The 15554-nt window shown below is 48.2% G+C and overlaps 2 protein-coding genes across 3 annotated transcripts in view; one reads left to right on the plus strand and one right to left on the minus strand.

The window, feature by feature from the left end:
- Window positions 1-15554, minus strand: part of NUDT15 (nudix hydrolase 15) — a 61902-nt gene that overhangs the window by 31399 nt on the left and 14949 nt on the right. The gene's annotated exons all lie outside the window — the stretch shown is intronic.
- LOC120928242 lies at window positions 17-3147 on the plus strand. Its single transcript, XM_040339350.1, has 2 exons — window positions 17-583; window positions 2937-3147. Exons 1-2 carry the CDS (start codon window positions 108-110, stop codon window positions 3145-3147), a joined length of 687 nt encoding a protein of 228 aa, XP_040195284.1. The 5' UTR covers window positions 17-107.

Consider the following 15554-nt stretch of genomic DNA (forward strand, 5'->3'; position numbering starts at 1 on the left):
CATCTGGCTAAGAATATGCAGCTCCATCCTCACCTCCCAGTCCGACATCTACCTGTGTGCAGCATACATTGCCCCAGCAGAGTCTCCATATTACAGACCAGACACCTATGAGATCCTACAAAATGAGGTCATCCACTTCCAATCCCTGGGACAAGTGCTCATCTGTGGAGACCTCAATGCCAGGACAGGAAGGGAAAAGGACTATACAAGTTCTGATGGAAACACATACATACTGGGCCATGCAAATTACGACCATACAGAATCAAAGAAACAGCTATGACAGTACAACCAACAAAGACGGAAGAAAATTGCTGAATGTGCATCGCAGTCTGGGCCTCTACATCCTCAACGGCCGTACCAAGGGAGACTCTTTAGGAAGGTACACATTTAGCTCCCATGTAGGCAGCAGTGTGGTAGACTATGCCATCACAGATATGAACCCCACACTCATCAATGGTTTTACAGTCACCCCACAAACACACCTATCAGACCACAACCAACTACTGCTATACATCAAATCTTCTAGCAAACCATCACCAAAACTCCACCGGGCGTCTCTCCGCAACCTGCCACCATCATTTAAATCAGGGGTGGGGAACCTTTTTTCTGCCGAGGGCCATTTGGATTTTTGTAATATCATTCGGGGGCCGTACAAAATGATCAACTTAAAAATTAGCCTGTTATAGCGGGGATTAAACGTGTCCCCCCCCCCTGCATCACTGGACCCCTCTACATTACACAGCACCTTGCACCTCTGGACCCCTTTACATTACACAGCACCCTGCATCACTGGACCCCTTTACATTACACAGCACCCTGCATCACTGGACCCCTTTACATTACACAGCACCTTGCACATCTGGACCCCTTTACATTGCACAGCACCCTGCATCACTGGACCCCTTTACATTACACAGCACCCTGCATCACTGGACCCCTTTACATTACACAGCACCTTGCACCTCTGGACCCCTTTACATTACACAGCACCCTGCATCACTGGACCCCTTTACATTACACAGCACCCTGCACCTCTGGACCCCTTTACATTACACAGCACCCTGCATCACTGGACCCCTTTACATTACACAGCACCCTGCATCACTGGACCCCTTTACATTACACAGAACCCTGCATCACTGTTCCCCTTTACATTACACAGCACCTTGCACATCTGGACCCCTTTACATTGCACAGCACCCTGCATCACTGGACCCCTTTACATTACACAGCACCCTGCATCACTGGACCCCTTTACATTACACAGCACCTTGCACCTCTGGACCCCTTTACATTACACAGCACCCTGCATCACTGGACCCCTTTATATTACACAGCACCCTGCATCACTGTTCCCCTTTACATTACACAGCACCTTGCACATCTGGACCCCTTTACATTACACAGCACCCTGCACCTCTGGACCCCTTTACATTACACAGCACCTTGCACCTCTGGACCCCTTTATATTACACAGCACCCTGCATCACTGGACCCCTTTACATTACACATCACCCTGTACCTCTGGACCCTTTACATTACACAGCACCCTGCATCTCTGGACCCCTTTACATTACACAGCACCCTGCACTGTGCAGGACATTAATACATGAGTTACCATGACCATTGACCAGTTCAGGACATTTACCTAGGGTTGCCACCTGTACGGGATTGACCCGGACAGTACGGGGTTTGAATCATGTGTCCGGGTCTCCTTCCGCCTTCTACCCGGACACATGATTCAAAGTGTACTGTGGCTTAGCTGGTGGAGGAACACTAGTAGTTAAAGTTGGTAGGGGAAAGTTCTTATCCTTATACAGCAGTTCGGACAATTTAATCTGAGCCCCAATGTCCTCTTCTATACAGATACACTGAGTAATGTAATTTCCGGGATCAGCAGCACAAGGATTACTCTGCAGGGACTATTTGATGGTTTTCGGGCTCAGGCGGAGTAATCCTTGTGCAGAGGTTCTCGGCAATTACATTACTCAGACAGGGTATCTGTATAGAAGAGGACATGGGGAGATTAGATTGTCGGGACTCAGAACTGCGGAATAAAGATAAGAACTTTCCCCTAATGACATTGTAAATTTTTTTTAATATGCAGCATGGGGGGGGGGGGGGGTAAATGTCCTGCACTGGTCATGGTAACTCACAGTGCAGGACATTAATACATGAGTTACTATGACCAGTGCAACTGTGTAGGTAGGACATTTACCCCCTCCCCCCACCGCCATGCTGAATATTAAAAAAATCACAGACAGTCATCACAGTTAATAATCTTCAGACTGCATACAGAATGATGCAGTCTGAAGATTATTAACTTTGATGACTGTCTGTGATTTTTTTAATATGCAGCATAGCGGCGGGGGGAGGGGGGGAAATGTCCTGCACTGGTCATGGTCACTTATGTATTAATGTTCTGTGCACTGTGCAGGACATTTACCCCCCTCCCCCCGCCGCTATGCTGCATATTAAAAAAATTTGCTGTATTTCATGATGCTGTCTGGCTGCCTTACTTGCTGCTGGAAATGGTTCCTCGTCGGTGGCGCTGGCTCGTCCTCTCTATGCTCCTCCCATCAGTGCCATCCCAGCCAGCATGAATGGTGATCCCCGCCCGCCGTGAGTGACGTCACGCCGCCGGGCGGGGCTGTAAACCTAGGGAAGCATCTTAGCTGCAGTGCAATGGCTGGAGGCTGGCGCCGGCTAACAGGGGCGGGCCGCAGGAGCGGAGTAAAAGTATTTCTAAACACACGGACAATGAATGAATGATCGCCATGATCATCCATTCATTGTCAGTGTGTTTAGCAATACATTTACTCCGCTCCATAGTGACAATCGGCGGCGGTGTTTTACAATCGCATGGGGGGCCGGATTGAATGATTTCGCGGGCCGCAAGCGGCCCGCGGGCCGCAGGTTCCCCACCCCTGATTTAAATGGTCCAAACAGTCTACCACAAAATACAGAGAGGTAACCGACAGACCCGACATTAAAAAACAGCTTGAAAACTTCCAAAACACCACCTATGAGATAAGCCCACCAGGTGTGAACCAGGCAGCAAAGGACTTCCATACTACACACTATTGCAGAAACAGCCCAGCTGAGGAAAACCAACTACAAGAAACCATCCAACAAACAATCCAATAAATGGTTCGACAAAGAATGCAAAGCATTAAAGTGGAGTTCCACCCATAAATATAACATTACATCAGTAGTTTTAAAAAAATGTCATTAGTCCTTTACGATTTTTTTTTTTTTTTTTTTTAGATGCCTTTAAAGTGTTGTTGCTAGGCAGAATAGTTCATCTTCCCACTTCCTGCACCTAGATGCTTAACCACTTCCATACAGGGCACGTATACACCTTCCCGCCCAAGCCAATTTTCAGCTTTCAGCACTGTCGCACTTTGAATGGCAATTGCGCGGTCATGCTACACTGTACCCAAACAAAATTGGCGTCCTTTTTTTCCCACAAATAGAGCTTTCTTTTGGTGGTATTTGATCACCTCTGCGATTTTTTTTTTTTTTGCGCAACAACTAAAAAAAGACTGAAAATTTTGAAAAAAAAATACGTTTTTATTTTTTTCTGTTAATTTTTTTGTAAATAAGTAAGTTTTCTCTTTCAATTACGGGCACTGATATGGCGGCACTGATGTCCATCAGTGCCATCTCATCGGTGCCCATCGATGAGGTAGTACTGACGGGCACAGATGAGGTGGCACTGATTGGCGGCGCTTGTATGCGGCACTGATGGGCACACATAGGCGGCACTGATGGGCACACATAGGCGGCACTGATGGGCACTCATAGGCGGCACTGATGGGCACTCATGGGCGGCACTGGGCACTCATAGGCGGCACAGATGGGCACTCATGGGCGGCACTGATGGCTACTTATGGGTGGCACAGATGGGCACTGATAGGTGGGCACTGGGCATGGATGGGCACTGTGGGGTGGCACTGATGGACACTGTAGAGTGGCACTGGTGGACAATGTGGGGTGGCACTGATGGACACTGGGGCGACACTGATTTACCTATGTTGCCAATCAGTGCCCATTTGTGGGCACTGATTGGCATCTTTTTTTTTTTAAATGCTTTTTTTTTTTTTTTTACAGCCTTTTTTTTTTTTTTTTTTTCAGATTTTTTTTTTTTGATCTGCCCTTCCCTGGTTGTCCAAGGTGGGCATCCCTGGTGGTCCATGTGGCGATCCGAGGGGGGCTGCGCTGATAAACAATCAGCGCGAACCCCCCCTGTCAGGAGAGCCGCCGATCGGCTCTCCTCTACTCGCGTCTGTCAGACGCGAGTGAGGAAGAGCCATCAACGGCTCTTCCTGTTTACATCGTGATCAGCCGTGATTCGACACGGCTGATCACGTGGTAAAGAGTCTCCGTGAGAGACTCTTTACCGAGATCGGTGTTGCAGGGTGTCAGACTGACACCCCGCAACAACGATCGCCGCGATGCGCGCCCCCGGGGGCGCGCAGCGGCATAGAATCTTGAGGACGTCATATGACGTCCAGTCAGGATTCTACAACCACTTTGCCGACGTCAATCTGTCATTGGCGGGCGGCAAGTGGTTAATGCTTCCTAACCTACACCGCACAGACTCCTGGGAATGTAGTGGGTGTAACTTTCCAGGAGTCTGTGCACTCCCCAGTCTCAAAGAATCATGTGACTTGGACAGCACAGGTGCTGAAACCTGATCTGACACTGCTTGTGCAGCACTGAGCATGTGCGAGGTCTGCAAGGCTGAAATCCACAAAGTCATACAGTCTGGCTTCATGATGCCCACACTTAAGATGGCCCCAGTCAATTTCTATTTTATAAAGTGTCTAAATGCTGTAACAACCTAACAAAACGGACCTTAGTTTACAGACTAACTTTACTAGAATACATTAAGCTTGTGTCTTACAGGGGTATTTATATTTAAAAAGTGAAATTGTGGCCGGAACTCCGCTTTAAGGAACACCTTACGGACCGTCTCCAATAACAAACACAGAGACCCTGACAACGCTGACCTAAGGATAGCCCATGGCACCCTACAGAAAAAGTACAAACAAACCCTTAAAAAGAAAAAGCAAAACCTCATCTCCAAAAACCTGCAACAGCTGGAAGAGGAACTTCAGGAAAATTCTTTCTGCGAAATATGGAAGAATATTGGCTCAGCACCCAGGAAAAACAACCTCCACATCCAAAATGGCGACATCTGGCTCAACTACTTTAAGGACCTCTACAAAAATATTCCATGGGACAGCAGGCAGGACCCTTAAAACCAATAAATACTTAAACACTATAATAAATAAAATTGACACTTGCATGGAATGAAACGGCCGCAGCTGCTTTATTATTGGTTTAAATACAATTAGCTTCATAAATATTTAAAAAGACACTAAAATAAAACAAACCTGGCCACTACGGCCCAGGCTGTATAAACTTCAGCTTTATAAATCAACCCATACCAAATATATAGAGTTATAACAGATTTTGTCCATCTTCAAGCATCATACACTTTTATTAATAATTTAATATAATATGCACAGAACTTTATTCAACACATATAAATATATATATAAATATATTATTATTATTATTATTTTTTTTTAAACACACTTTTTTTTTTTTTGAAGATGACATTACCACATAATTGCAGCCGCGACAAAAATAATAAACAAGGGAGGGAGGGGGGGGACACCACAATCCTGTTCTCTGAGGCGGACTGATCAGCTCCTCGGAACCCTTCCTTTTATAGCCCGAATTCCTACTGGATAAAACTGGTCAGAACCAGTACTGGGCTCAAAGAGCCCTAAAAGCCCGGGAAAATCACGTGCAGGCCTCGTGGACAGCAGGTGCTGGCCTCGTGGACAGCAGGTGTTTGAAAGAAAGCCCGGGAAAGTGACAGGCAACTCCTGCAGAGCCATAGCATGCCTCTGCAAGGGGGAGCCTTGAAACCGACCGCCCTGCCGCTGTCTCATAGGAAAAGGGGGTTATTGAAACTTCCCCCCTTTTCTGACATGGGACAGCAGGCAGGACCCTTAAAACCAATAAATACTTAAACACTATAATAAATAAAATTGACACTTGCATGGAATGAAACGGCCGCAGCTGCTTTATTATTGGTTTAAATACAATTAGCTTCATAAATATTTAAAAAGACACTAAAATAAAACAAACCTGGCCACTACGGCCCAGGCTGTATAAACTTCAGCTTTATAAATCAACCCAAACGACAGGGGACAAACAAAGTGGTCACCTGTCACCAATTACCCCAAACCGCGGCCATTTCAATGCAAGTGCCCAAGTTAGCATTAAATATATCTAACCCAATGTCCGATAAGTGAACCCCATCATTCCTATAAAGACCCTGAATGAAGCCTTCCAATTCAGAATGCCTAAAAGACAAAATATGCAATGGAGACAGCAAACGAGCAACTGCCCTATTGATGCGTCGCCTGATCTTCTCAAAAGGGTGCTTAACGGGCGAGGAAAGCCAACATAGTCTTTGCACCACTTCTGAAAAGACAAACACCGTGTTGGGAAAAGATAACTGAAGCCTAAGCAGATCATCTCTGATCGTAAAAATAATGTCTAACGTTTTGGATTTACCAATATCGTTACCCCCAAGATGGATAATCAATCCATCTGGGGGGGGGGAACTGTTGAAGAAGCCTACTAACCTCCGGAAGCAAATTGGCCCAGACCATACCCCTCTTCCCGAACCACAAAACTTTAAAATGCAAAGGATCCAGACCTAAATCACAAGAATAATTCCTGACTGACGCTCTTTGTTGTGCCCAATACACGAATGAATGGCCAATGATCCATATCGTTCTGACATGACCTATAAAGAATTAAAAGAAAGGTTAGGGCGAACATATAATAGATAGCTGTTCGATTTCCATCTACCCACTTTCTTAATAAATTCGGTGTCTAATCCTAATCTAGCTGCTTCAGTAGCAGCACCGAATCTGAAGGAATGTGATGTCAGATGACCATCTTGGAGATTTAATGCTTTCAGGCATTTTTTGAAAACACAGAGAAATTGGTATTTAGTCAGCGGGGCCCCCGATTCATGTAAAAAGAAATTATAACCACCCGGAGGCCTAACTTGAGAATAATATTGTAGCAAACCCACTGGGCAAATAGCTGAATTTGCACAAGGGAATAACTCAATCCACACACCCTTACCATACTGATCTGTCTTTGAACGACGAATACATTTTTTTACCGTTGTAGCTGAAAACGTCAGAAACTTGAATGACATTCAATTCCGAGACTCTAAGAGCCGCAAAAAAGGCTAACGAAAAAACCGCTCGAAAAAGTATAGACTCAAAACTTGAAAAACAAATAACCGGTGTAACCGAACAAATCTTTTCTAAAATAAGGGGGGTAATAGGCAAACGCCTATCTTTGTGAAAATTATTCTTTTTATACCCTTTCAGGGCCTGTTGCACTGAAAAGAAAGTAAAACAAGAAGGTTGGTTGTGTAACTTTAGAAAGAATGTGACACCAGCCAGAGTCTTCTGGACATAAGACCAAGAATAATTTCTAAGGAATAAAGACTGTAAAAATAATAACACTAAATTTTCAGAAAAAGAACCCATAGGTTCCTGGGCAGAGGACAAAAATGACAGCCACATAAACCAGGCCGATCGGTATCCAGCCATGGTGGAAGGAGCAACCGAATTTGAAATATATTCAGAAATTGGCATCAAATTAGGTCCCATAACGCAGGAGGGCACCGTAGCCCTACTGGACTCGCATCTGGACATAGGTGAAAAAACCGATCCATCTGAAACCGAGACAGAGAATCCGCCATATCGTTATCCTTGCCCGCCACATGAACTGCCTTTATCCAAACATTAAGACTTAAACACTTAAAAATCATATAGCGAAGAAGGATAACGACAGGCGGAGATTTTGAAGTTAGACAGTTAATAGCGTACATAACTCCTTTATTATCAGTTCTTACCATCAGACGCTTATTCTTGAAGCAGGAGCCCCAGATCTCCAATGCTACTATGATTGGAAACAATTCTAATAAAACAATGTTTTTTAGGAGACCCTTAGCTTGCCATTTGGGACTCCAATGGTCTGCACACCATTGGGACTGCCAAATAGCCGAAAAGCCGCAGGACCCAGCAGCGTCAGTGAATAGAAGGAAGTCCTTGTCTAAGACAAAGTCTTCCTGCCAGACCGTCCTACCGTTAAAATGGTCGAGAAATTGAAGCCATACCAGCATATCCTCCTTCATGTCCTGAGTAACCCTCACATGAGAGTAAGGGGATTTTAAACCAGAGATGGCAAGATGCAGTCTCTGGGAAAAAATTTTCCCCACCGGCATTATTCTGGTGGCAAATGCCAATAAACCCAGTAACGATTGCATGTCTTTAACACATACTTTTTTCATTCTCAAAACAGATAATAAGGAAAATTTGACCTTAAGTATTTTTTCTTCAGGTAAACGGAACTCTAATAACTCAGAGTCAATTGTAATACCTAAAAAATCAATACAGGTAGAGGGCCATGCTGTTTTTTCCATCGCTAGAGGAATGCCAAAGTGATAGCACACCTTGAAAAAGGTTTCCAATAAAAAAGAGCACCCTAAGGAACCTGCTTGGCCTAAGAACAAGAAGTCATCTAGGTAATGTAATAAAAAATTTGAATTAGCCTCAATACTAACCACCCAATCTAAAAAAGAAGAAAAAGACTCGAAATAAAAGCAGGATAGGGAACAACCCATAGGTAAACACTTGTCAAAATAAAACTGATTATTAAAGAAAAACCCCAGGGAATTAAAGCAATTGGGATGTACTGGTAACAAACGAAAAGCGGATTTTATGTCTGCCTTGGCCATAAGGGTCCCTTTACCTAATGATCTAAGTTTGACCAATGCATCCTCAAAAGACGCGTAACAAACTGATGAAAGTCTGTCATCAATCTGGTCATTCAGAGATTGACCTTTAGGAAAGGACAGGTGATGGATCAACCTGAAGGAATTCTTCTCTTTTTTAGGGACAATTCCCAAAGGTGAAACCCTGAAATTTGAAAAGGGGGGAGAATTAAAGGGACCCGACACTCTGCCTTCAAGAATCTCAGTGGCAATTTTATCAGACACAATGTCAGGAAATTGAGAAATTGATTTTAAATTGTTTACTAAATGACAACCGGTACCAGAAAAAGGGGGCAATAAAAAACCATCCCTGAAACCTTCAAGGAGCAACCTGGCCCTCGACCTGTCTGGAAACACTCGGAGCCATGGGAGCATATTTCGCCACTTCACTGGCGTGTATGCTCTTAGGAACCGGTCCCGACTGCTGGGAGGCAGACATTTTTTTAAAACATTTAACGACTGAGTGCGCTCCTGAACAGAAAGCGCACTCATGTCGGTACCGACAGGAATTGGGCCATTTGCACTGGCCGTCGTTGTAATTAAAACAGATCCCTTTTCTGTAATTGGTACTAGAGGTTTGAGTAGATGACTGGTTTGGTTTAGGAAAACTGGCTCTTTGGGGGAGAAAAAGATTGAGCCAGAGGCCCACATCTTTAACCCCCCATTGCAATGTAGTGTGTACTGACAATTTTTGTCTAAAAGCCTCATCATAGGCATACCAAGCCGTACCACCAAAATTCTTGAACGCCTCTAGAACAATATCCAAGTGCTGGAAAAGACCCACACTTTTTTCAGGATATTTTTCACAAAGTACGGCAGAAAATATGCAGAAAGCCTGTAACCAGTTGTTAAACGACCTAGTTACAGGCCTTCTTCTCTCCTCATCATCTTTTTTGTCTTTTCCAATAAATTCCTTGGTAGAGGGAAGTAGGGACAAAATGTCCAAAAATTCCCCCCGTCAGATTTTTTCTTTCAATGCAGAGGAGAGATGGTAGCCCAACGGCGAAACTTCACAAGAAATCGGTATTTTTAAACAGGTTTCCGGCAAGTTCTGACTTCTAGCAGAATTAAAATCAATAGCTAATGAAGAATCAGTGTTAACAATTTGTGTGTCAACTGCTAAACTTCCACTAGATGGCGATCTAATTCTAACAGTATCTGGAGACTGAACATGAGAGCTGCTAACAAGCTGGATGTCTCTAGCTACCTGTGTCAGCAAATTAGCAATAGAGGACAAAGTGGGTGCATTAGCAGACTCACCCCCATGTAGAGAAGCTGGTAGGTTAACAGGAGCCATATCGATCGAACCGCCTGATGGTTCAGCAGCGGATCTCTGTAGGCTTTCTTGTGGCGTCATCTGTTGCCATGGCGACGGGCCCGCCATGGGATTCGAAGCGCTCCGCGCTGAAGCGCCGCCCCTCGCTCCGCCTCTGGGTCTTCCCCCACTGCTGGCCACGCCTACCACCGGACTTACGGCCGGGGTTCCTTGATCGTCATCACGGGATGACGTGCGTGCTGCGCAGCCTGACGCTCCTCCTGCTCTTCCTCCACGACAGCTCGAGGACCGCCCCGATCTTCTGGGCACAGCTGATCGCGGAGGCGAAGGGGAGTGTCTTCTCGGAGGGGCGCGTCTTCTCTTCTGGGCTCCGCTTCTTCCGTCGGATGCTGCACTGCCACTCCTTCTGCGGCTTGGTCCCGGGACATCCTCTTCCGGGCACAGCATGGGCTCGACGACGGGGGGAACACCAGGCGAGGATCCGTCTTCAGCCACGGGAACGAAGGGTCCCAGCGTGACCGATGTAGCTCCCATCGGAGCCTCTTGACCCGGAGCTGGAGGTAGGTCAAGGCATTGCCGGATCCAGTCTTCTCCCCCTTCTTCGCCCGCACGCTCGATTAGCCGCCTCAGAAGGCTCATCTTCTGGCCTCAGAGAACCCTGCTTGTCCAATGGAGATAACTCCTAGGACACCACAATCCTGTTCTCTGAGGCGGACTGATCAGCTCCTCGGAACCCTTCCTTTTATAGCCCGAATTCCTACTGGATAAAACTGGTCAGAACCAGTACTGGGCTCAAAGAGCCCTAAAAGCCCGGGAAAATCACGTGCAGGCCTCGTGGACAGCAGGTGTTTGAAAGAAAGCCCGGGAAAGTGACAGGCAACTCCTGCAGAGCCATAGCATGCCTCTGCAAGGGGGAGCCTTGAAACCGACCGCCCTGCCGCTGTCCCATAGGAAAAGGGGGTTATTGAAACTTCCCCCCTTTTCTGACAGAGGCTCTAACTGTAGAACAAAAAGACATCATCAAAAGACTAAATGACATTTAATTAAGGACTTCCAGAACCCCCTAGACGTACCGATTACACCACAAGAAATTGGGGAGAAAATCCAAAACCTGCAAACCAAAAAATCCAGTGGGATGGATGGAATCCTGCCAGAGATGATTAACCGCTTAACGACCGCCGCATGTACATATACGTCGGCAGAATGGCACGGACAGGCAGAACAACGCTGCCTAGATGTGGGTCGGGGGTCCGATCGGGACCCCCCCCCCCCCGGCACATGCGGCGGTCGGAAATGGTCTGGGAGCGATCCGGGACGAGAGCACAGCTATTCGTTTATAGCCGCCCCCTCGCGATCGCTCCCCGGAGCTGAAGAACGGGGAGAGCCGTATGTAAACACGGTTTCCCCATGCTTCACTGTGGCGGCTGCATCGATCGTGTCATCCCTTTTATAGGGAGTCACAATCGATGACGTCAGACCTACAGCCACACCCCCCTACAGTTGTAAACACACACTAGGTGAAACATAACTCCTTCAGCGCCCCCTGTGGTTAACTCCCAAACTGCAACTGTCATTTTCACAATTAACAATGCAATTTAAATGCATTTTTTGCTGTGAAAATGACAATGGTCCCAAAAATGTGTCAAAATTGTCCGAAGTGTCCGCCATAATGTCGCAGTCACGAAAAAAAAAAATCGCTGATCGCCGCCATCAGTAGTAAAACATTTTTTTTTATAAAAATGCAATAAAACTATCCCCTATTTTGTAAACGCTATAAATTTTGCGCAAACCAACCGATAAACGCTTATTGCGATTTTTTTTTTACCAAAAATATGTAGAAGAATACGTATCGGCCTAAACTGAGGAAAAAAAATGTTTTTTTATATATTTTTATTTACCAGTTAAAGCAGCGCAGTGCCAAATTGTAAAAACACCACTGGGCATTTAGCTGCATATTGGTCCGGGGCTTAAGTGGTTAAACACGGCTCCCCAGAGGTACACGCTGCAATGTGTAAACTGTTCAATCTGGTCCGGAGTGCTGGTTACTACCCTACAGTATGGAACCAAGGCCTCATAACACCAATCCCTAAGAGTGGAGACCAGTATGATCCATCCAACTACAGGGGGATATGTGTCAGCAGCACACTAGGGAAACTATTCAACAGTATCCTCAACAAACAGATCTTCAACTTCCTGACACAACACAATGTCCTCAGCAGAAGTCAGGCGGGGTTCATGCCAAACCATCGCACTACAGACCACATCTACACCCTGCACAGCCTCATCAAGAACCATGTCCACCACACAAAACATGGGAAGATATTCGCCTGCTTTGTGGACTTTAAGAAGGCATTTGATTCAGTGTGGCACCCAGGCCTGTTCCTCAAACTATCGGAGAGTGGAATAGGAGGGAAAACATACAACGTCATCAAGAGTTCATACACTGAGAACAGCTGCAGCGTAAAGGTGAATGGGAAAAGAACTGAACACTTCCGACAGGCCCGGGGGGTCAGACAGGGCTGCAGCTAGGGTTGCCACCTGTACGGGATTCACCCGGACAGTACGGGGGTTTTGAAACATGTGTCCGGGTCTCTGCCTGCCTGAGACCCAGGCACATTATTCAGACCCGCCAGTGGCTCCCTGTGCCCGAAGATGTGCTGCCACGGCCCGTGTAGTGTGAGTCTCGAGTTTGGTCCGGTGGATTTCTGCTCCTGCTGCCTGACTGAGTGCGACTACGAGCTCCCCCCCTCCCCCGCCCCTCGCACTGTTATCAAACCTCTGTCTGCTTTGTGTGCTGCAGACGGGACACAGACAGAGGCGGAGGCAGAGGCTCCATGTTGCCGGGTACTCTCCTCTGGTTGGCTGCAGAACGGACAAGGAGGTGGGGTTCAAGGCGGAGCCTCCTCATTCCCTGCTGCTCTGTTGGAAAGTGTGCAGAGATCGTGCTGAGACTGGAGCTCAGCATGTAAGGTCAGTTTTTGCCAAGTTAGTACTCTCACCTCTCCACCCCACCATACACTATACATACAGTCCTCACCACTTTCCCCCCACCATACACCATATATACAGTTCTCCCCCATATACACACCATCCATATATACAGTCCCCCCCCATACACCATCCATATATACAGCCCCCCATATACACAGTCACCCCCCCCATATGTACAGTTCTCCCCCCCCCCATACACCATCCATATATACAGTTACCCCCCATATATACAGTCCCCCCCCATACACCATCCATATATACAGCCCCCCATATACACAGTTACCCCCCCCATATGTACAGTTCTCCCCCCTCCCCATACACCATCCATATATACAGTTACCCCCCATATGTACAGCCCCCCCCCATATGTACAGTCCCCCCCATACACCATCCATATATACCAGACCTTGGCAAACTACGGCCCGCGGGCCGTATACGGCCCGGCGGACCTTTTAATCCGGCCCACCCCCGCCGCCGCAGCCTACTGTTATCACCGCGGCGGGGAACATAACAGACAGCGTTCGTTTGAACAGCTGTTTTCCCCGCCGCGCATAGACACTCCCCCTTGGACGGATCTGTCCAATCGCGAGCAAGGGGGAGTCACATAGACACTCCCCCTTGCTCGCGATTGGACAGATCCGTCCAAGGGGGAGTGTCTATGCGCAGCGGGGAAAACAGCTGTTCAAACGAACGCTGTCTGTTATGTTCCCCGCGCATAGACACTCCCCCTTGGACGGATCTGTCCAATCGCGAGCAAGGGGGAGTGTCTATGTGACTCCCCCTTGCTCGCGATTGGACAGATCCGTCCAAGGGGGAGTGTCTATGCGCGGCGGGGAAAACAGCTGTTCAAACGAACGCTGTCTGTTATGTTCCCCGCTGCGGTGATAACAGTAGGCAGGGCCGGGAGGGGTCACTGTGCCCATCACACGCAGCCACTTGTGCCAACACACGCAGCCACTTGTGCCAACACACGCAGCCACTTGTGCCAACACACGCAGCCACTTCGCCACCATAAATTGTCGCCACTGTGCCAATCGCACGCAGCCACTGTGCCAATCACACGCAGCCACTGTGCCAATCACACGCAGCCACTGTTCCTATCAAACGCAGCCACTGTGCCAATCACACGCAGCCACTGTGCAATCAATTGTTGCCACTGTTCCCAAACACAGCCACTGTGCCAATCACATGCAGCCACTGTGCCAATCACATGCAGCCACTGTGCCAATCACACGCAGCCACTGTGCCAATCACACGCAGCCACTGTGCCAATCACATGCAGCCACTGTGCCAATCACATGCAGCCACTGTGCCCATCAAACGCAGCCACTGTGCCAATCACACGCAGCCACTGTGCCAATAACACGCAGCCACTCTGCCCATCAAACGCAGCCACTGTGCCAATCACACGCAGCCACTGTGCCCATCAAACGCAGCCACTGTGCCATCACATGCAGCCACTGTGCCAACACACGCAGTCACTGTGCCATCAATTGTTGCCACTGTGCCCATCACACGCAGCCACTGTGCCATCAATTGTCGCCACTGTGCCCATCAAACGCAACCACTGTGCCATCACACGCAGCCACTGTGCCATCACATGCAGCCACTGTTTAATCAATTGTTATTGATTAAACAGTGGCTGCCTGTCCCCAGCCTCTGTCCCCCTCCTGTGTCATGTCCCCAGCCTCTGTCCCCCTCCTGTGCCATGTCCCCAGCGTCTGTCCCCCTCCTGTGTCATGTCCCCAGCCTCTGTCCCCCTCCTGTGCCATGTCCCCAGCGTCTTTCCCCCTCCTGTGTCATGTCCCCAGCGTCTGTCCCCCTCCTGTGTCATGTCTCCAGCGTCTGTCCCCCTCCTGTGTCATGTCCCCAGCGTCTGTCCCCCTCCTGTGTCATGTCCCCAGCGTCTGTCTCCCTCCTGTGTCATGTCCCCAGCCTCTGTCCCCCTCCTGTGTCATGTCCCCAGCATCTGTCCCCCTCCTGTGTCATGTCCCCAGCGTCTGTCCCCCTCCTGTGTCATGTCCCCAGCCTCTGTCCCCCTCCTGTGTCATGTCCCCAGCCTCTGTCCCCCTCCTGTGTCATGTCCCCAGCCTCTGTCCCCCTCCTGTGTCATGTCCCCAGCCTCTGTCCCCCTCCTGTGCCATGTCCCCAGCCTCTGTCCCCCTCCTGTGCCATGTCCCCAGACTCTGTCCCCCTCCTGTGCCATGTCCCCAGACTCTGTCCCCCTCCTGTGCCATGTCCCCAGCCTCTGTCCCCCTCCTGTGCCATGTCCCCAGCCTCTGTCCCCCTCCTGTGCCATGTCCCCAGCCTCTGTCCCCCTCCTGTGCCATGTCCCCAGCCTCTGTCCCCCTCCTGTGCCATGTCCCCAGCCTCTGTCCCCCTCCTGTGTCATGTCCCCAG

The sequence above is a fragment of the Rana temporaria genome, chromosome 2 (assembly GCF_905171775.1).
Source record: "Rana temporaria chromosome 2, aRanTem1.1, whole genome shotgun sequence".
NCBI classification, from domain to species: domain Eukaryota; kingdom Metazoa; phylum Chordata; class Amphibia; order Anura; family Ranidae; genus Rana; species Rana temporaria.

What these genes read in the sequence shown, in the direction of transcription:
- LOC120928242 (XM_040339350.1), top strand. Translation starts at nt 108, where the DNA reads ATGAGATCCTACAAAATGAGGTCATCCACTTCCAATCCCTGGGACAAG. An exon ending in AACCTGCCACCATCATTTAA is followed by an intron (nt 584 to 2,936) that starts ATCAGGGGTGGG and finishes CCCCTGATTTAA; the next exon opens with ATGGTCCAAACAGTCTACCA.